Source organism: Plecotus auritus (assembly GCF_963455305.1).
Source record: "Plecotus auritus genome assembly, chromosome: 6".
In the NCBI taxonomy this organism is placed as follows: domain Eukaryota; kingdom Metazoa; phylum Chordata; class Mammalia; order Chiroptera; family Vespertilionidae; genus Plecotus; species Plecotus auritus.
In genome coordinates this window covers 100,983,787-101,006,485 of record NC_137773.1, presented here as the reverse complement: position 1 = coordinate 101,006,485, position 22,699 = coordinate 100,983,787, and the positions used below count along the sequence as shown (strand labels likewise).

Sequence of the window (22,699 nt, the reverse complement as noted above, 5' to 3'; positions counted from 1 at the left end):
TTTGCAGACAGTAAACCACCCCTTGGTGAGAGTGAATAGCCTCGCCCCAAACGCTCAGCCTGTTCAGGAACCATTCAGGCCAGGATCCAGGCCCTCTGTCCTGTGCTTGTCATCTTTCCACGACATTGGTGCCTTTCTGAAGAGCAGCCTCTGGCACTCACTTGCCAAAACCAGCACAGAAAACTGAAGTATGCATCAAGTAGGAATGTGCTTGGGTGCGAGGAAGAAAAGTCCCTACCATAGGGACTTGAGGGCTTTATTTGTTTCATGCAATAGCAAGTCTAGGGGCTGACAATCCTGGGTGGATTCAGCTGCTCCAGGACCCGGGTTCTTTCCATCTTTCTGTTTCACCACCCTTAATACATAGACCTCCAACCTTATAATTGTCCCCTCTTGGTCACAGGATGGCTGCTACACACCCAATATCATATCCAGACAGGAAGAAGGAAATGGGTGAAGGGACAAAAGGCAACAACAGTTTTCTCCTAGTGAGTCTTTGTCCTTGTTCAGGAGGATATCCCTTTTGGGGACTTTTTCCTACATCTTCTTGGCCAGTACATGGCCTCCCCTCGGTGCAAGGAAGGCTGGGAGATCCAGTATTGCAGCTTTCCAGCCTCTATAGTAGAGGAAGGCAAGGAGGAAGAGTAGCGGATCCACAGTGACTACACAACACCTCTTCCCAAATGTGTCAAAGCGTGACATGAGCCCCAGCTCCCAGGTCAAGGTGCCTCTGTCCACACAGCCCAGGAAGTGTCTTTGTTAGCAGCTATGGAGAGAGAGGATGGCCTCCTGGATGCCAGCCTGAAATGTGAGTCTGTCCTCGGAAAGGAAAGGCTTTAGGCTCAAGGGGCACCACCGACTGCATCCTGGTGGGACCATCAGCCCTGGTGAGGAGCAGCTGTTACACTCAACCTCCCCCAGGAAGAAGGCTCTTAACTAGATTTCCCATGCAGAACTTTGTGGGGGAGGTTCAAACACAACCAACGCACCATAGGCTAAATTTGTATGCCAACCAACATCATAATGAATAGTGGGAGCGGAGGGTGACTTCAGCTTCTCGATTCGGTGCCCAAGGCCCTTAATCTTCAGAGCCCAGGCACAAGGGACCCCAGCCGAGGTGGTGAAAGCCTGTCCCCTTTATGTAGAGGGCACATTGTCTTCCCTGAGAGTGCACTAAGCAGGAGGAGAAACCTGGGTTTCAGTCAGTAGTAGTGGATTTGGTTGGGGACTGTCGGGAACCAGACTTTAGGACTGTAGATCTTGCCCGTAACTCTATATTAGATTGACATCAATGCCTGGGCCCCACTCCAGATCCCTTAAGTCAAGGGTCCAGCTTTGGTAGCTTTGAAAATCTCCCCTGGTGCTTCCAATATTGAGGCAGGGATAAGAACTACTACCTGGAAGAGATTGGCTCTCCACTCAACTTGACCATGAACCTTAACCTTATCAGGCCAGCTCAATTTCTCATTCAAGGATGCATGAGTGCTGTAGGCAACAAACCACATACATAATTATATCAGAAACTAGAGAAATACAAAGCCAGACACTCTCGAGTTTCCTGTGGTCTCCAAATGAGCTGGATGAAATATCTGAGTCACAAGGAGGTTCTAAAATCCACGTGGGGTTGTTTTAATTAGAAAGGGTAAGACACACAGATGGACACGATGGTCATGAAGGAAGAAGGACCTGTAACTCACAGGTCCCCAGAAACAGGAGTCATAGCAGCCACACAGGGTCACACGGGGAAGCACCAGGGTCGGTTACGAGGGGAAAGCATGGATGAGAGCCTTTATCATGATTTTTGTGGGAAGCAATGGGTGAGGCAGGATTAGCAGGATAGATAGGTCTAGGATTGACTGGTTTGAATAATTCTGGTGCACTCTGGGGCAGAGGGGCTGCCCCTAGTTGTCAGGCTCCTGGTCCTGGGATCATTATGTTAGGGAGATAGTGGCTCAGCCCGATCATAGAGGTGATGCAGGGTATAGGGTGTGGACTGGTGGGTTTGCATTTGAAGAGCCTGCTCTCAGGTGAGCGTTTGCTGTCTCTAGAAACTGGCAGCCTCTCCAGGGTCAGCAAGGTCCTATGCCAAAGCATCAGAAAACAAAATACATGATTAATACAGGTCCCACCTTCTCAGTACTTCTAGGACTTGAGACTCTCCACAGGCATCCTGTCATATCTGTCCAAAGAATACTTTCACTCCTTCCCTCTGGGAAAGAAAACTACGCATACACTCCTTGTATGGCAAGGTGGGGGGACGTCTCGGAGCCTCTGTAGAGTTCACCTGCAAGGCAGGAAAGGCCCTCTGCCCAGGCACTGCTGAGATACAGAGAGGGTTCCATGAGATTTTGTAACCTACCCATTGTTTCTATGTACCTTAAAAACTCTGGGGATCAACATAAAGAAACATGTATGTCAATTTTATAGGCAAAAATGAGATTTTATTTTATAATTTGCATATCTTTGAAATCAAACATTTGTACTTTTATTGATCATTTGCATTTCTTATTTTATAAATTGTCTATCCATGTCATTTGCTATTTTTCCATTGGGTTATTACTCTTTTTCTTTTTCTTTTTAATGAATTTATTTTTGTTCTAAGATACTTGAATCTTTATTGTTGAAAGTATTACATATGTCCCCCTTTTTCCCAGCCCTCCCCTTCCCCCTCACTCCTGCCATTACTCATTTTCTTATTGAACTAAAAGCTACTTTATATAGTAAGGATATTAATCCTTTTTCATAGGTCTTGTAAATACTTTCTTCCAGCTTATTATCTTTGAATTTTATTTTGTTTTATTTGTCATAGAAAAGTTTCAAAATTATATCTAGTTAAATTTATCAATCTTTTTCTTTATGCCATTTACTGTTAACAGTTTGGTGTATACTATGCATTGCAAATATATTTATAAGTATATACAGTATATAGTTAAATATATAAAGTTTTCCTAGACATTTTAGATTATATTATACAAATTATCCTGAAACTTACTCATTTCACTTACTAGTATAATTGTGAATATTTCCCATATTAAAATATAAAGCTCTAACTCTAATGTGGTATTCCATTATGGGAACTACTATAATTTTATTGAATCAGTTAAAAAAAATTTTTTCACATTTAAATTTGGACATTTTGGGGGTTGAGAGAAATAGAGACTGAAGTTTATTTATTCCACCTGTTGAACCAATTGTCTCAATAGCACTTGTAAAATAATCTATCCTTTCCTCACTGAATTGAAATAACTTAATCATATATTAAATATCACACATTTGATAACATATTAAATACACCTCAATACACCTATATTTAGACATTGGTTTCTCTCTAGATTTTCTATTTGCTTCATTTGCTTATTTATTCCATAATCAGCACAACATGGTTGTAATTATTTTAGTTTATAATATACTAGTGGCCTGGTGCACGAAATTCATGCATGGGGACGGGGGGTGGGGGTGTCCCTCAGCCCAGCCTGCACCCTCTCACAATCCAGGACTGCTGGCTCCCAACCACTTACCTGCCTGCCTGCCTGATTGTCCCTAACCGCTTCTGCCTACCAGCCTGATCACCCCCTAACCACTCCCCTGCCAGCCTGATTGACGCCTAACTGCTCCCCTGCAGGCCTGGTCCCCCCCAACTGCCCCCCCTGCTGGCCTGATCGCCCACAACTGCCCTCCCCTGCCGGCCATCTTGTGGCGGCCATCTTGTGTCCATATGGGGGAGGCCATCTTTAACCACATGAGGGCAGCCATCTTGTGTGTTAGAGTGACAATCAATTTGCATATTACTGTTTTATTAGATAGGATTTTAATATCTACAAAGTCAACATTATCCCATTTCATTTTTTTCAATATTGCCTTGGCTAATGTTTTTTCTGCATTTATTCTGAACTTAAAATCATTCTATGAAGCTCCCAAGACTTCTATTTAGAATTTTGATTGGAAATGTGTTAAACTGACTAATTAATTAAAGAACTAGTGACATAATTTGCTAATGATTATTTCAGTTTAAAAGCATACTATGTCTCTTTCCATCTCATCAAGTTTTGTTTTTATGTACATTTAGTAATGTTTTTGTTTCCTGTGTAAGAATTGCATTTTTTCATCAAGTTCATTCCTAGATATCTTATATTTTTATTAAAGTTTTAAATAAAAATTTAAAAGTATATTTTCTAACAGACCATTATTATTATCTGTAGGAAATACTCATTTTTTTGTTCATTTTGTAACAACTCACTTTACTGAATATTAGTTTGTTTTCAGCTAATTCTTGTGAATTTCTCATGTAGACAATCATGTCATTTGCAAAAAAAATAATAACTAATTTTTCTGCCGAAACCGGTTTGGCTCAGAGGATAGAGCGTCGGCCTGCGGACTCAAGGGTCCCGGGTTCGATTCCGGTCAAGGGCATGTACATTGGTTGCGGGCACATCCCTGGTGGGAGGTGTGCAGGAGGCAGCTGATCGATGTTTCTCTCTCATCAATGTTTCTAGCTCTCTATCCCTCTCCCTTCCTCTCTGTAAAATATCAATAAAATATATTTAAAAAAAATAACTAATTTTTCTAATATTTTCATTTTTTTATTCTTTTCTTCTGAGTTCTTGGAGATTTTCTTGGGTTTATCTTCATATTCCCTGATTTAATTTTCTATAGTATATAATGTGTGGTTCACTGCTTCTTTTGGATTTTAATATTCAACAATCATTTTTCTCTAAAATACTCATCTTTGGAAAGTTGCCAAACTTTCTCCCACTTGTCAAAACCAACGGTCCTTATCACTTGATAGCTCTGTTATACTGACCCCCACTGCTTCCTGGAACTTTTCTCTTGGCATCCATGCCACTGTGCTCCCTGGCTCTCCCTCTAACTCTCTCCTCCTCAGTCTCTCCGTCTTCCCCTCTGAGTTCCCAAGTTCCACTCTAGTTGTTCTTCTGTTCTCACTCTACAAGTTCTCACTGGTAATCTCATCCACCCCCACGCCCACCACCCACAGGCCAGGTTTTGAGAGAGTTCCAGCCTCATAGTTCCATTTAAGGTACATCCCTGCCTGGATGTTTTAACACCAAACCCACTGTTTCCCAAATGTGTTACTCCTACTATTCACAGTGCCATCGTCCACCTAGTTGCCCAAGGTAGAACCTCAGCAATATCCTAGACATCTCCCTCTCCCGTGTGTGTCTGCCCTATCCAGTCACTTCATGCTGTTGACCCAATGGTATAAATGCCTCTTCTCCCTCTCTCCCTCTCCCTCTCTCTCTCTCTCTCTCTCTCTCTCTCTCTCTCTCTCTCTCTCACACACACACACACACACACACTACTACTTGACTTTTCAGGCACTCAGGATCTCCAGAGCATCCCAGTTGTCTTTTTTCCCACTCTACTTTTAGTCTTTTACTCATCCTTGTCACATGCCTTCCCAAAACACATTTAGTCATGCCAGTTGTTTGTTCAAACAATTTCAATGGATTCTGTTGCAAAACAAATTCCAAATGACTTAGAACAGATAGGGCTTTCCGTTATCTGGTTCCAATAACCCAGTGGTCAACAAATGGCTCTGTTGACTAATGAGTTTGCCGACCACTGGACTAGACTAAATGTTACCATGTAGTTGGAAGCTGTGAGGATTCGGTAATTGTGACATATTGTGTGCAAAGAGGTAAAGGGTAGTATATGTCCCCTTCCACTTTTTCACCTGCCATTCCTTCTAGACACCCTATGCTCCAGCACACTAAGACTCTCGCCATCCCCCAGTCAGCTTTGCACAACCCTTTCCCTTTGCATATAGAGTGCTTTTCCTGATGAACTTTTTCTGCTTGTCCTTCAAGATCAAGTTCAAAAGACAATTCCACGAAGCCTTCCTGGACTCCTGAGGTGGAGAGGTTTAGGATCCCTCCTCTGTGCTGTATCTGATAAATGATCCTTTACTCTGGCACTTTGCACAGAGACTGCAGTTATGTCTATGTCTATTTCTCCCTCCAGATCAAGAGGAGGCCCAGGACTCCTCTATTTATCTTGCTCACTTCTCACTCTCATGCACCCTTCTCTCTAGCATACTCACCAGTCTAAGTTTCTATTCAAGTTAAACCCAACTACCACTTATTCCATGCCTGCATTGAACAGTTAAAAAACACCCATCTGGGGCATGTAATATTACCCAGTAACCTTACTATATACCTATGGTATATTCAGCTTCCCACTTTCCAGCTATTTCTCACTATTTCATACCTTCCTCTCTGTCTTCAAACTTCCTGAAATTCCTCTTCCCCTGATGATCTTGCAACTAATTCACTGAGAAAATACAAGCAACCAGAAGACAATTTCCTCACTCCCTACCACCACATCTTCCAATTCCCTGTATCCTCTGCTCCCACCAAAGGCCCAGCTCTCCACTTTTTCTTTGTGTCCTGTCCCCTCCCACTTCCCAGTCGTGACTCTTGCAATGGTTTCCTTTTTCTTCTCTAGCATATATATCTCTCTTTCTACTGGATCATTTCCATTGGCCTGCAAGCCTGCCTCACTGTCATCTGTCTCTTAAAATGTAAGAATAAAAATAAAGAAGGTCTCTTGACTCTTCCTCCCTACTAATAAGAACCACTTTATATTTCAGCTGTTTTTCATACCAAAACTTTTCAAAAAACATCTTTAATAACTATCTCCAATTCCTCATCTCCCATCTCATCTCAATCAAACCTCAGTCCTTTCTACTCCACTGAAACTGGTCTTGCCAAGATAACAGTGGTCTTCTAGTTATCAAATCATGTTGTCACAACTGTGTCCTCAGCTTGCTCTACCTTTCAGCTGCATTAGACACAGTTGACCACTTCCTCCTTATTAAAAGACTTCTTGTCTCAGATTTCATGATACCTACTATTCCGGTGTGCCCCCTACCTCCCTGGTCTCCTTTGTTCAATTTTCCTTCTCTTCTCTTCTCTTCTCTTCTCTTCTCTTCTCTTCTCTTCTCTTCTCTTCTCTTCTCTTCTCTTCTCTTCTCTTCTCTTCTCTTCCCTTCCCTTCCCTTCCCTTCCCTTCCCTTCCCTTCCCTTCCCTTCCCTTCCCTTCCCTTCCCTTCCCTTCTCATCTCTTCTCAGTGTTAGAGTTCAGTCATAAGACCTCTTTTCTTCTCCATGTCTGATCTTTCCATGAATAATTTCATTGGATTCTATGGATTTAGGCTCATCTATGTGTTAATGACTCCCAAATTGATATATCCAGTCCAGAACTCTCCCCCAAACTCCAGACTGTGATTTATATACTTGTCCTCTAAGAAGCATTTCTAACTTAACATGTCTAAAACAGAACTCTTGATGTTTCCTTTCAAACATTCTTTTCTCCAAGTCTTCTCTATATCATTAAATAGTACCATTCTCCCAGTTGCTCAAGCCAAAAACCCAGGTATCATCCTTGATTTCTCTTCCCCCACCCCTTCCTCACTGCTCTAATATCTAGTTTATCAGCAATCCCTTGGATTCTACCTGAAAATACTTCCCTAATCTACCTGCTTCTATCTCCATTGCTGCCATCCTAGTCCAAGATGCCATCATCCCGCACTACACTACTGCAATAGCCTCCAAACTGGCCTCCTGGCTTTCTCTCTTGCTTCCTGCCAACCATTCATTCACCACACAGCCACCAAAACAACCTTTTAAAAATGGAAATCAGAGCATATCATTCTCCTGATTTAGTCTCCTGACTAAAACCTTCCAATGATTCTGCATTGCTCTTAACCCCTGTCCTCATCCAGGCCCACGAAGCCCTCTGTTGTTTTGCTCCATCCACCTCTCCAACCCTGCCATGTCCACACACATACACCCTTGCTTGCCACTAGCCACATGGCATTCTTTTTGTTCCTCCAACCTTAACTTTTTTTCCACCTGAAGGCCTATGTAGCAGCTATTTCCTCTTCTTGGAATGCTTACTCCCTCTCTACCCTATTTTATTAATCATAGTACTAATCAAACTTAACATTTCCTCGTGTTTTGTTTGTTTGGGTGTGGTTTTTTTCCAAATATGTATATCTTACCTAGAATAAAAGCTTACTTAAAGTATGGACCATAGTGTCTTGTTATTTGTTGGAATCCTAGTACCTAGAACAGTTCCTGACCCAGAGTAAGATCTCCTATATTTGCTGAATTAATAGATAAGTTGCTCCAACTACACTGTGAGCTTCTTGAGAGCACAGCCCTGTTTTAGGTTCCTTTGTTTCCTCCACAGCACCTAGTATGATGCTAGGGATTTCCAGGTGCTTAGAAAATATGCTTGTTTGATTTATTCCTTTTCATACAGGGAAATCCAACTTATTAAGCTATCTTCTTAGTGAACTTCTTTTCTCTGAGCACAAACATGAGGCACAAGAGGAATGTCATGAGAACCAAGATGACGTAGGTAGGAAGTTATAGGGGTGGGCCAGCCATCATAGGTGAGAATAGAGGTAAAGGATGGTCTGCACCGGGTAGTTTTCCCATCGCTATTCTAGCCATAATGATGCATTTCTTTTTGGTGAATGTGTTACAGAGTGCAACCTACATCCTGGTGATGGTGGACCCAGATGCCCCTAGCAGGTCTTCGCCCCAAGCTCGGTTCTGGAGACATTGGCTGGTGACAGATATCAAAGTAAGCCAGCCAAGAGGCACTTTCTGATTCATTGGGGATTATGGCTGGAAGATTGCTATCATTCTCTGCTGTTCTCGGTTCTCATTCACGAGGGTTGAGGACTCTGATGAGCAAGGACTTCTGCGTCAGGTCACCCCCCAGCACCTAGCTGTCACAGCCCCTCCCAAGTTTTCTAACAATTTCAAAAATGTTCCAGGATCAGTGGTGCATAGGCAAATGGGCTGTCAGAATAACAGGGAAAGGAGCCCCAATTTGTAGTGTTTGCTGATTTCTATAGTGCAAATACTTCCGCCATAGCCAATTTCAAGCTACTGATGGATTTCTGAAAATTTAACAATTGGCTTTGGCACCCCACTGCCAGGGCCTGGGTTTGGGGGCATGGAGTGATTCTGTGCAGTCCAGGTGGCAGAATTGGTGGGGAGCATCCGGTAGGACCTTCTCCTGATAGGCAGACATTTCCTTTTTTTGTGCAGAAACAAATGGCCTCCCCTCATCTTTGTCCCTCTGCTGTCATATTCGTGAAGGAGCCTGGCTCACACTTTCTGGTGTAGGTCTGAGGAACTCAAATCTGGTAGATTGTCAATGAGCATTATGTGAGGATGGGTGGAGGGAAGGTTATAATGACAGACAAGCTCACTGAGGGGCTTTTTAGAGCTTTTGGTATCCTAACATGCACTATATAGTATGCATTTCTTTTCCAAACTCATTTGACCACTGAACATTTTGTGCATGAGCACCTGGCAGTGCACTCTGGGCAAATCCACATTAGCTTCGAGCGTTCACACAGCTCTGCCTAGAAAGCCCACCGAAGACCATTGCATAGAGCGTACAAAGGCATCAATCCCGTAAGATGGTGGGAAAGACAAAGTTTGGATTCAGGCTTATCTGGTTCCCAACTCAATGACCACCGGCAAGTCACTCAGAAGCCCTCTGGGGTCTCATCTCCATCATACGAGGAGGTTGTCCTGATAACCCAGTGAGAACATACTGCGAGCATTTGGAAAACATAAAGGCCACCACGGATATGAGGAGTTTGTGTTCTTCCTTCTAGACGAGCTATGGGGCAGAGGAAGGGGTATCCATCTGAACTAGCTATTGGCATTCCTGAGCAAGGCAAGAGCTCTCACTGCCACTGGAGTAGTGGGTGATGGGGGAGTTACCCTGGCAACCAACCCTGCCCAGTGACCACAGGCCCCTCACAGGATGCTCAGGTGCTCCACACTGCCCAGCCGAGTCCGGCCTGCTGAGGAGCCTTGGAAACACCATTCGAAGAGACAGAGCTTGGGGAAACTTATGCCATCAGGGGAGGGAGGAGAGCTGAGGGCACAAAAGGAAGATACTGGATCTTGCCCCAATCTAGGGCGTTGCCATTCTCTGAGCTTGGTGGTCATAAGGGGCTGAAACTCTCAGCAAAGCTGTTACACCTCAGTTCACCATCCACACATGGCTGTCTCTAAGATGGTTCTACAGGGTGATTCTGAGGCTAGAAATCATAAGCTGTTGGGGATGAAATAATTTCAGCATTGAGGCTGCCTCTATCCTAAGCCTGAAGTCCCCCTGCCCATTCCCTTCACCACAATACTCACTCAAGACAGTTCTTTCACACAGCCTGCTGGTGTAGACATAGGTTCTGCCTCAGCAGCCCAGCTCAGAAGCAGAGTAGGCCGTACCTGGCAGGTGGCAGCTGTCGGCAAGTCTGCTAAGCCGCAGAGCTTACCAAGGTCACCTGCCCAGGCACAGCCCTCTGTCTTCCCGCTCAGGCTGGAGAAGGCTTGGGTTTCGGCCACATTTTCACCCCCTTTCCCCAATCCAAGGGGCCAGCAGGAAGGAGCAGCTCTCAGCTATATCCACTTAGCCTGCCCACCAGCCCACAATTTCCGCCAGCCACAAAGCCCACGTAAACCAGGTCCTTTTGGGTCTCAGGCTGTGGACCTTGGCCAAAGGAAGACAAGCTGTAATCACACTCAGAGGCTCTTCCTTTGTGTTGGTGTTAGCTGCTGCTGGGTGATCTCAAACATTTAGAGCACCTTCAGGTCAGCTTATAAAACACAGATTCCCGGGCACTGCTGCAGGCAGGCAGAGAGGGCTCGGCAGCTGAGGTTAACAAGCACCCAGGAGGAGTTTAGCAGCTTGAAGGAAGACGGAAGAGTTCCATGTCAGAATGCCTGGGTCATTGTTCATATCAGCCGTTTGTGGAGCAATTTTCAAATGAAAGGCCCTTTGAAACGTCCTTTTGATCCTCATAATGATTTTGTGAACTGGGCATTATCTCCATTTTAGAGATGGGTTGTAGAGGTGGGTCTTCAATCCAGGACCCCACCTTCAATCCATGCCCTTCCTACCATGCCTTGTGGTTTGGGTTCACAGCACACCTCTTCTATCAGCTCCACTGTGGCAGGGGCGTGCCACCGTGCCCTCTGCAAAATGGGAAACTGATGTCTTTACCCACCCACCCCAATCCCAGGGCCCTATTTCTGGTTATTTTTATGGGTAGATGCATCCAGGCATCCTCCCCAGAAAATGCTATCTTGGTAAATAAAGCACACCTGACTAGCATTGTGAACCCCAAAAAGGTAAATCCTATATGCTGTCATTACCCTCAGCAGTAGGTGGCTGAGCAATGAGGCAGCCATAAAGCACTGCAAACGTGGACTAACAATGCTCTGTGAGCCATAGTGGCCACAGAGGCAAATCTGGTAGAGCCTTGGTGGGCCTGGATATTAGGGTCCAGGCCTAGTTGGGTGATGGACTGGGCCATGCCTGGGGCAGTCCCTGCATGGGGTCTGTCTTTTCAGGTTAAAACAAGACAGCAACCAGTTCAATACAGAAAGCATCCACAGCCCCCCACAGAGAGGCTGGCAGGGTCTATGACAGAGTAGTCCATGAGTAGAACTAAAACCTTGAGAGCAGTCCATCAGTAGGAACTATGCATTTGTGGTACACATTGCTCCTTTCACTCCGCAAAAAAAAATGGATTGACCATTACTTGCTGTGGCATCATGTGTAAGAGCAAGGACCCTGGAGCTGGACTGCTGTCGTTCCGATCTGAATCCACCAGTATCAACCATATGATTGCAGGCGGCAAGTTGCTCAACCTGTGTCTCAGTCTGCTGGCTCGTCAAGTGGGGGTACCAGTAGTCCCTGTCTCACCCTGTTGTTTGGAAGCTTAAATGAGTTATTTTCAATCAAGTGCTTAGAACAGTATCCAGAACGCATAGTAAGCTCTACATACCTGTTTGCTGTGACCTTATCATTGTGGCTTGAAGTCAGGGGCTGTGCTGGCACTGAGGTTCCAGAGGCAAACAAAGGAGGGAATGTCTCTGTCCTCTGAGGGCTTCTGTTCAGGGGAGGCAGGGGCAGGAGGCGGCAGCACGAGTGGGACTGCGAGGGCACCCGGCTCACTCCGGGCAAACTTCCTACACCTGCGGGTGCCCATTAGCTCGGGGGCAGGACTAGATTTCCATCCCCCTCTTGGAAAAACTCTCCTTGAGCAAAAGAGATTTTCAGAGAGCACTGGCACACATAATATCTTTCTCTCCCCAGGGCCACGCCCTCAGCTTTTCCTTTAAGATGTTTTTCGGTTCTGATTCAACCTAATAATCTTCATGCTAAAGCCTAATTAAGATATCAATTAATTTGCATCATTCCTTTTAGAAGAGACACTTATTAGTTCATCTTCTATTTGTCTCTGCATATAGTGCTCAGACATGTTCATTAGACTTTTTATTGTTAATGGGAATATTGAACACAGGAAGACGGTATATTAAGACTTCCCACAAAGAACATCATGATTGGTAACAAAGAACACTAAGAACAATTAAAGGGACAAGAGTACCTTTTTCCTTCCAAAAATGAAAATCTTCCTAAAAATCATCTATGATTTGAAAATGTGTCCTGAATGTATTTTTTGTTTAAGAGAGTAAAGGACATGGCAAGTTCGCGGGTCCCTTTCATTCAGTGTCCTCAGCCTGTGGCAGCTCTAAGGGCAACCGATTCTGGGTTGAATTAAAAAGACCTCTCAGGTTTTATTATTCCGTCTACAATTTTCTAGAGGGTTGGATTTTTCCACAATAAGAGGGGTTTTTCCTAAAGGTCCTCTACGTGTAAATAAGATCAATGGAAAACCCAATAAATAGGACCAGGATCATAGCCCCTTGCTTTCCAGTGATGTGGGCAAGACTCTTGTGTTTGGATTATCTGCTCCCACTTCCTGAGAGATCTCAGGCAAGTTAGTTGACCTCTCTGAGACAGCTGCTTGTCTGTAAAACTGACACAAATCCCTGCTCTTCAAAACTGAGACAAGGAAAAAAGGAAATTACATATGCAAAGAGGAGACGCCTCCCCTGAGACAGGCACTGTGGAAAGCAGCAAATTTATCCTTGTTTCTAATCAGTCAAGCAGTAGATATATATATATTCACATAACCTGATTTTCTATATGCTCATAAGTAAGCTAATGATAATAAACAGAATAATAAACAAACTATCAGGACCACAGGTTCGGACAAAGAGATCAGGCCAAGGAAATAGAATTAATTCTTTAATATCTGTATTTAGACCTGTATTATTCATTTCGCTGCTGATATTTGGACACTCGTCTGTCCATGCTTTGCCCTATACTGTGAAGGTCCACCTTGCAAGGCATGGCTTATGCCCCCTCAGAGTATGTGGGTTTAGATCTATGGGCCTCACAAGCATTTGGTGATGGGGACAATGCAAAGGGGCCTTGGTTATAAACCAGACTTGTGCATGCCACCAGAGCGGGGGCGAAGAGCCTGCACTTTTGAGTCAGACGAACCAGGGGAGGTTCCAGACACTGCTATTCTTAGGTGGTAATCTCTGAGCCTCGGTTTCTTCACCATTGAAATGGGCATGATAATATCTATTTCCCAGGGTTCACTGAGATTAAGGCTCCTGAACCAGAACCGAATAGGAGCAGGACCTCAATAAATGTGATTCTCTCTCCCACAACCCAAACTGTGAAATCCGACCCCAGCAGCCACTTCCCTTAGGCCCTTGGTCGGCAAACTGCGGCTCATGAGCCACATGCGGCTCTTTGGCCCCTTGAGTGTGCTCTTCCACAAAATACCACGGCCTGGGCGAGTCTATTTTGAAGAAGTGGCATTAGAAGAAGTTTAAGTTTAAAAAATTTGGCTCTCAAAAGAAATTTCAATCGTTGTACTGTTGATATACTCTAGACAATGCCCCAACTCACAGACTAAGAGGGGGGCACCCATTCTTTTGCCTTTTGATTCTAGATGGATTCAGCCCAGCCTGGAGGACCTGACCTGACCCAGACTTATTTGGGGGATGGTCGTAGTTGGGAGAGAGGGATCTATCCCACAACTCAGCCTCTGGGAATTGCCCCGTGACCTCTGGACCAGGTCAGGGTCCCCTGGAGGCATTCCAGATAACAGCCAGGGCAAGACGCTAAGCTACAAGTGGCAGGCCTGCTGTGTGCTTCCCACACCCACTGCCATGCTTCATTCCCAACACCTGCAGCTTTTATCTCTAACACGACCCAGCAGCCCTCACCATCTCCTTATCACTCATAGTCCCCACCTTGCTGTCACTGTCCCACCCCAGAGATGCCTTAAGTCCCATTCAAAATAATTTAAATAAAATGTTGCTCCAAAGTGGAATATTATCTTTTGATGAATGTTTTTAAAGCCCTTTAGGTTTTCATGGTAATTTGTAGTGTAAAATTATTTGGAGATAAGAGCCAAATTAGCTCTCGTACACTGAGGTCGCCGTGTCCTGTTATCCATGTGAGCGGTGTTTAAATATAATCAGCCCTTAGACTAATGCAGCATAATTGTTCATTTGAAATAGCTTTTTTTACTCCATTCAATGAGTCATTAAAATATTCAAGGAATAATGCAGTGAATTGGAAATGAATTTATCATATTATGCCATGCATACTGTAGTGCTTCAGGTAACTAAGGAGAAAGGCGAGGGGAGAATAGGAATATAATGTCTACAGGCAGGTAGGGGCCCGTACATACAGGAATATGGTAAACAAAGCTTTTTAGTTGGTTTATGGGAAGTATGTAGAGAAAGGCTGACCATGAGAGGTGAAGAAAAAAAAAAGGAAAAATGCTGTTCTTTGAAGAGCCCAATTGCTCGCTCTCTCTCTCTCTCTCTCTCTCTCTCTCTCTCTCTCTCCACTCTGAGATTCTGTGCTCTCCGCTGTTAACTTATTTTTATCAAATATGTTTATATCAGAAAGTCGTTATGGAAACCAATTCTGCCATCCAGGAGAATTCCTGGAGCAGGCAAAAAATTCTCTCTCTCTCTCTCTCTCTCTCTCTCTCTCTCTCTCTCTCTCTCTCTCTCTCTCCACTCTGAGATTCTGTGCTCTCTGCTATTAACTTATTTTTATCAAATATGTTTATATCAGAAAGTCGTTATGGAAACCAATTCTGCCATCCTGGAGAATTCCTAGATCAGGCAGAAAACTCTCTCTTTCTCTCCCTCTCTCTCTTTCAGTCTCTCCGACACACACACACACACACACACACACACACACACACACACACATACACTCACACATAGATACCCCAAAAGGATCAGCATAATCTTGCTCATCCAATTCTAAACTCATCTCTGACGGGGACAGAGCATGGCACCCTGGCTTCCCTCAGTGGGCAAAGCTATAAAATGGACAGGACTGAGACAACAGTCCAAACCCACCCGCCCTAACATGAGGAACCTGGGCTCATCGCTGTCCACGGGCCTCAGCCTCCACCCTGAGCACATTCACTTAGGAAGAGACATAGGGGCGTGGGGGCAGCACATTCGAAACAGTGACCTTTCCTCGATCCCAGGAAAGTTCCCTTAGTGCACATTGCCTGTGCCACCCTGAAACATTGTCTTCTGTCCCGGCCATGCTATTATAAGAAAGCTTGGGCGTGATATCAGGAAAGCAACCAGAACAGTGGGGCTCTGCGAAATCATACCAGGTGAGCAGGAGCGGAAAGAAGTGGGGAGGACACGAGAGCTGCCCTTAAAGATGATTTAAAGATTTCCTGAAAAATCTGAAGAAATCAAATTGGAAAACAGACGATCCTGCTGTGCTCTACTGGACAGAATGCGATCTAATGGGTGGCATTTACATGGAAGTCAGTTTTGGCTGCATGTAAGAAAAAACTTTCTAAGAATTTGAACTGCCTAAGAGCGGAGCATACACTCTGCAGGGAAGCTTTTATCACTGAAAGGACTTATTCCTGGATCACCCAGGAACTTTCCCCCTGCATAGAAGGCTGGATGTGCCCCTGGGCATCTACAAACAGTGTCTCCACCCACCGTATTTCTTCTCCTGGCTAGAGATGCTCTTCTTACAGCTCATCTATATATATAAAAGCCTAAGTGACTAAACGACCAGTTGACCGGTCACTGTGATACGCACTGACCACAGTGGGAAGACGCTCAATGCAGGAGCTGCCTCCTGGTGGTCAGTGAGCTCCCACAGCCAACCTCCCCGCAGCCAGCCTGGGCAAGACTGGGTGAGACTGCCCTGATTGGCCCTGATTGCTGGCCAGGCCGAGGGACCCCACCCGTGCACGAATTCATGCACCGGGCCTCTAGTATCTATATAACATATTAAAAATAATAATTAAAGAATGAAGAATAAAAAGGGAAGGGAAGGGAAGAGGAAGAAAGAAAAGAAAAATCATTTGTACACTTAGCGTGTGGTGCTGGGCACTGTGCTTCCATGAATATCTCCTTTAATCTTCACAAAGCCCAAAGAGGAAGGTAATATAAACAAGAAAATTAAGACCTAGAGGGGCTAAGCAACCACTGCTAGCGAGTGGCTGATTGGGATTTGAACCCAGAGCCTACATGTATAATCGTGACTCCAGATCACCTCCCCAGAGAGTTCAGGTAGATTTCACCCCCACTCCCCAGGCCCAGCACATGTGACAGCTTATGTCAGGGCTAGGGATGGCTCCTGGAGGCACTGGTGCTGGTGTGAGTGGTGTGCAGCGTGAGGTTCCTGGCCCTTGACCCTCAGTGCAGCTCTGAACCTGGGCCTTGGAGTACAGCATGGACCCAGGGAGGGAGACTCTCTGACTTGCTGTGAGCAAATTATATACCTCTTTGAGTCTGTTCCCTCATCTGTAAAAAAAGGAAAGTTGTGAGGACTCAATGAGATGAATATGTAAAGCACTCAGCACCCAGCACACAATAGTTGCGTTGCGATGGTCGCCCTAAGTCCCTCCCCACTCCCCTTGACCCCCCCTCCCTTCCCCCCCCCCCCCCCGCTCCGCCATGAAGCTTAGAAAAATAGAGCCTTTATGGTAAGGAGCATATGTGGGCCCCTAGAGTCAGGACAGGGCCTGGCCAGGAGAGTGAACTGCTCATGTGGCCGCCACCTAAAAAACTTTGAGGGGAAAAGACATTTGGGAATAGAACTTAATAGGGAGGTGTTGGGACCAACTATTTTACTTCCACTGTGCTCAGCACTGTGACTATTAAAAAGTAATGATAGCCCTGCCGGTATGCCTCAGTGGTTGAACATCAACCTATGAACCAGAAGATTATGGTTCAATTCCCAGGTCAGGGCACATGCCCAGGTTGCCGGCTCGATCCCCCGTTGGGGACGTGTAGGAGGCAGCTGATCAATGATTCTCTCTCATTATTGATGTTTGTATTTCTCTCTCCCTCTCCCTTCCTCTCTGAAATCAATAAAAATATTTTTAAAAGTAATGATAGATGATAGATAAATAGATAAAAGATAATTCAACAAATAAAATGTTAAATGAATTTAAAATGTGTTTTCTCTGATCTCCAGTTGGAAAGACAAAGTCAACATATAGGAAATAAAGAGAGGAACTCATGGGGTATAGCGTCAACTCCAGCTGGCCTCTTTAGACTTAAATGGCTGTGAGAGTTCAGAGCATTCTCCCCTCTGTGGTGATGCAACCCCTTCCTTCAGGGCTCAGTTCAAATGTCACCTCCACTGAAAGGCTCACCCTGATGTCTCCAAACTGAGTTAGTCAGTCCCACCTGTGCTTCTACCACAGTCAGTCAAACCTTTATTAGCACCCTCATCACATGGGTTTATTATTAGTTATGTCTCTTTTCCATAATTAGAACACGAGTTCCTGGAAAGCAGAGCTGCATCTTATTCTTATTCTATCCCCAGCACTTAGCACCGTGCCCAGGACATACCAGTATAAGGCCCTCAGTAAACGTTGAGTCAATGAATGAAGGCATAAAAAAATGAATGGATAAAAAATGAAGGAAGGACTAGATAGATGGACGGATGGATAGTGGTTGGGTAGGTGACTGGATGGACAGATGGGTGACATCACTCTGTGATGATTTCCTAGTGGAGATAGGAGTTGAGTGAAATTATGAGCAGCCCTCACAAAGTCAAGGGATATGAGACTGCATTTCAGGAATGGAACAGAATAACTAAAAACTCAAATGTTTGGGGTAGAAAAATAAGCATAAACATAGAATTAAAAGCCAGCATGGCTGAGGTATTTAAGGCCCTTTCACCTCTCTCTAGATATTATTGCAAAAGGCTACTGACTGTTCCCCTCCTGTAATCTCACCCCCTACAAAAGTATCTCTTTCCTTCAAGGGGTGATTCTTCTAAAACCGAAATATGATCATGTTACTTCCCTAGTCGAAACCTTTCAGTGACTCCTCAGTGTCTCAGGACAGGGTTCTATCTGGTCAGCGTTTTATTCAAGGCCTTTGAAGCTCTTACCCCTGCCTCCCCCTCCTCCCGCCCCCCCCCTCCCCCCGCCAGCCCACGGGCTCATCTGCTGCACTGCTCATGGCATCTCAAACTTCTGACTGTCTCTGGCTTCTGTGGACCATTATTTGCTCTGTTCCTCTTCCTAGGAAGCCCTTCTGTAATCTGCAAACACTTAGTTGCTTTACACGAGCTAAGATTTCTAGATGAATTACATCTTCAAGGTCAGGCAAGAACTTAGATTTACAATCACAAAGTCATTTACAGAAATAGAAGAGGAAAATGTGGATTCCTGAATGTAGGTTGGTGAGTGTAATATCAATCCACATCAAAATTCAATTAAATTTAATAAGCAGGTGGTCTGAGACTACATAGAAAACAGTGAACATTTGGAGTTAGCATAGGTTCACTAAAAACAAGTCACACCTGACCACTCAGATTTCTTTGGTGGTAAATGCACTGGTCCAGTGGACCAGGAAGAAGCTATAAGTATGCACAGCACATCTTGACTGACCAAGGCATTAGACCAAGTCAATCATGGTAACCTGGTGGGCAAGGAGGAGAAATATGGCTTCAATTACTATTGTGTTAGGTGAGTTTGTGGCTTGTGAACAAACCATTCCTGAGGAATGCTGACTAATGATTTAGCATCAGCCTTAAGGGCAATCCCTGGCAACATGCTACAGAATCCTGTCATAGGCCCCAGCTTGTTCAGTCTTTTAAAGATAGCATGTTCAACAAATTTGCTGGACATACAAGTTTCAAGGAACTACTAAGGTGATTGGTGGCACAAAACAGTTACTTTTAGCAAATTGGAAGGATGTGCCTGTACTGGAAAAAATAAGTTTAATGGGGATTATTCTAAAGTTCTATATTTGGGTTCCAAATCAATTTCACAAGGACAGAATAAGAAAGATCTGACATTGCAGGAGTTCATGAAACATCACAGGGGAAAATATCGCAGGAGTTTTAGTTAATTTTTAAGCTAATTTTAAGCTAATAATAGAATGTCAAACCATAATGCAGGAGTTAAGAAAGTTAATATAATCTTAGATCAGATCAATAGAAGTGGAGGCTTTTAGATCATTGAAAACTATAGTTCCCTTTTTTTTCTGCATCGGTCAGATTCCTCTGCTTATTCATTCATTCATTCATTCAACATGTGTTCTGCACATCCTTGGCAATAGTTTTATTCAAGCACTGTGGATTGAAAGTTTTTAATCCATTCCAGTGTGTAGCAAGGGAGCAGAGAAGTAAATCAGTGACTACAGTACAGAGTAGGGAGTGTTAGGATAGAGTTGAGAACCATGGGAGAAGAGAAGGTGGGCAAGGAAGGTCACTACAGAGGGTGACCTTGAACAGGTGGGAATTCACCAGGTGAACAAGTAAGGAAAGGACATCTAGCAGAGGAACCAGCAGGAGCAAAGGTCCTGAGGTAGGAACAGGTTGAGTATTTTCCAGGAACAGAAAGACAGCCAGTACAGCTGGAACAGAGGGATCTAGGGGAAGTGCACAGGTGATGTGCTCAGTGAGGGCAGCAGGGGAAGCTGACAGCATAACTCTGTAGGTCAGCGGTCGCCAACCTTTCGGACCTCACGGACTACCAGTGGTCCACAGACCACCAGTTGGCGACCCGCTGCTGTAGATCACCTGGGAGATCATATCGAGACCAACTCAATCAGAATCTCTGGGAGTAGAGCCCAGACATGGTTAATTTTGAGACTCTTCAGGGGATACAAATGTGCATCTGAGTGAGGGGAGGGGAAATGGGAGATGCTATTCAATGTGTAAAGTTTTAGTAACACAAAATGATTAAGTTCTAGAGATCTATCTACTGTACAACATCAATACTGTATTGTAAACTTAGAAATGTCTTAAGAGGGTTAAGTCTCATGTTAAGTGTTCTTAACACAATCCTATATAATAAAAGGCTAATATGCAAATTGTCCCCATGGGTGGGAGTTCGACCCACCGGGAGTTAGATGTGTGCTGACCACCAGGGGACAGCATGGAACATGGCGGGCATCGGCAATGCAATGCTGGCATCGGGCGGCAGTGGAGGTGATGCCAGCCCCAATGGGCCCTGATGAGAGCAGGATGTGGCAGGATGGTGGAGCAGGAGAGCGGGCAGTGCCAGGCCAAAGTGGGTGCGCCCCGCCAGTTGCCCCACAGACCAGCCCTGATTGCCAGCCAGGCCTAGGGACCCTACCCATGCATGAATTTCATGCACCAGGCCTCTAGTAAGTAAATAAAAAAAGAAGCAAAATAATGTGCAACTGGGATTGAGAACCACTGTTGTAGGGCCTTGTCTCCAGGCCTGGGCAAGGAGTTTGGCACATGGGCTATTAGAGGGCACTGAACAGGAGGGTGCAAACTGCCTTGTGTTTTTAAAAGATCACTCTGACTGCTGCCAAGGTGGCCACAAGAGGCCATTTTGCTCCTTTGGGAGGGATGAGCATGGCTTGCACCAAGGTGAGAGCAGTGGACTTGGTTAGGACAGCTTCGGGGTCTATTTTGAGATTGAGAGCCAAGAGGCCCTGCCAATGAGTTAGATGTGGAGGGCAAAGGGTAGTCCAGGGATGACTTCTAGCATTGGGGCCTGAGCGAATGAATGGCAGTGCCCGGTACTGAGATGGGGCACACCAGAGGATGGGCGGGTCGGACGCAGGGAAGGAAATCTGAAGTTCTCTCAGACACGTTGCTCCTGAGATGCACTTCTGCTCCCCTTTGGATGTTTCAAGTAGGAGATCGAATGAGTCTGGTAGGCAGGAGAGACGCCTGGCACTGGGCTACACTGGGGGCATTTATCGCCTTGGGCTGAGACAGTGTAAGGCCGTCTCCTGAGGAGTGAGCTAAGCTGTCTTTGGAGATGTTCAAGAAGAAGCCATCTGCCAGGCACTGGGCAAAAGGTTGGGCGTGATTGGCTCTAAGTGGCTTCCTCTAGCTCTCAGCTGCTTTGATTTTATTAATGAGCCTCACAGCCTGCGACGAGCAGGGCATCATAGAGGGGGGAGAGTGGGGGCAGAGCAGAGGGTCTTGGGGGCCACAGGGAGTGTGCAAAATGAGGCCATTAAGTAGATTTGGGTGATAATGACCAGCTCCAGGGGTCTATGGTTCCAAAATCCATCCTCTGATCAGCAGTCCCCAACCTTTTTTTCTGCCAAAATGTTGTGCATATGCACACCCTAGGCCCCCACACATGTAGAACAAGCCCCCTGTTCTGGGCAGGTCCCCGCACACTTGCTCTCCAGCCAGCAGAGCGTTTCAGAGGGCCAGAGAGTGACATTATTAGAGGGAGAGTGCGGAAGCTGCTCCCATATATCTTAAAAGGTAAGTCACTAGCTGGAGCTCCCTTATTAGCAACACCTGCCCAGGAACCGACCTCCCCAGTGATTTGCAAACCCCAGGTGGGTGTTGCAAACCTCAGCTACAGACCTGAGCAGACTAGACTGGCCCAGTGAGCAGAGCAGGGCCCAACAGCTCTGGTCAAGGAGAGAGTCGGCCAGCACCAAATGGAGGACAAGCCCAGGACAAGAGGGCCGTTGGGGGTGGCTGGGTCCCTGCAGCCAGGCCAGGGTGGCGGCAAGCCTGGAGTGGGAATGGGGTGCAGGATGGACGGAGGGTCAGGGTGTTTCCTGGCACTCTCTGCCAGCCTCAGCCCAGAAATACAGGTGGAATCAGTGTGGAGATTCAAGGCCACCGAGGGCAGAGAAAGCTGTCCCCCCTCCCACCCTCCACCCCACCCCCATCAGAGCAGTGGGCTCTGCTGCTTCCCAGGGATGAAGAGGAGGAAGCTGGTCCTGGTGGGAAGAATCTGGGACTCTGAGTGGGTGCAGCGAGAAGCTGAGGGCAGGGACTCCAGTGGGGTGGCAGGACAACTACCCAGAGCTGCTTGGGCTGCCGGCCTGTCAAGCCCTCGGCTACGAATTAGATTTTTCCTTTCAAAGAGGGTGGAAGTCACTGTTTTCTTGTCTCCGTTGATGAACAGATTCTGGGTGGCAAGAGTCACCATAGAAACAGGTGCTATCTTAAGCAAATGAGCCTTATTAACCTTAAGAGTGGTGGAGTTTTCACAAGATTGCACATGTAGGGTAGGAGGGAGAGCGGGCTTTGGTGGGGAGGGCCGCAGTGGCTGGGAGCGATGTTGCGTGTAGATGTGTGTGTGGTGTGCATATGTGTGTGGATGGGTGTCTGCATGTGCTTTAGTAAAAGCGTTTCCCAGAGAGTAAACTCATATTCTGCCTTTTGCCTAAGAAATTCACACATTACCCTCCAAAAAAAACCCTCCGTTTCCTCGAGAGCTGGCCCCCAGGTGGCAGAGGCCAAGAGCCCTGCCTCCCCCTAACGCTCCCCCACTGCTGTGTCCAGTACCCCTCCACGG

At 45.6% G+C, this 22,699-nt stretch overlaps 1 protein-coding gene across 5 annotated transcripts in view; it reads left to right on the top strand.

Annotated features, from left to right (window-relative positions):
* The window catches only part of PEBP4 (phosphatidylethanolamine binding protein 4), a 203,648-nt gene that overhangs the window by 98,199 nt on the left and 82,750 nt on the right, over positions 1-22,699 (top strand). For 2 of the 5 annotated variants that reach the window (XM_080672345.1, XM_080672344.1), the window contains exon 4: positions 8,512-8,610. The exons of the other annotated variants lie outside the window; for them this stretch is intronic. In XM_080672345.1, the coding sequence (XP_080528471.1) occupies positions 8,512-8,610 (99 nt within the window). The remainder of the gene's footprint in view (positions 1-8,511; positions 8,611-22,699) is intronic. 5 annotated transcript variants of the gene reach the window in all.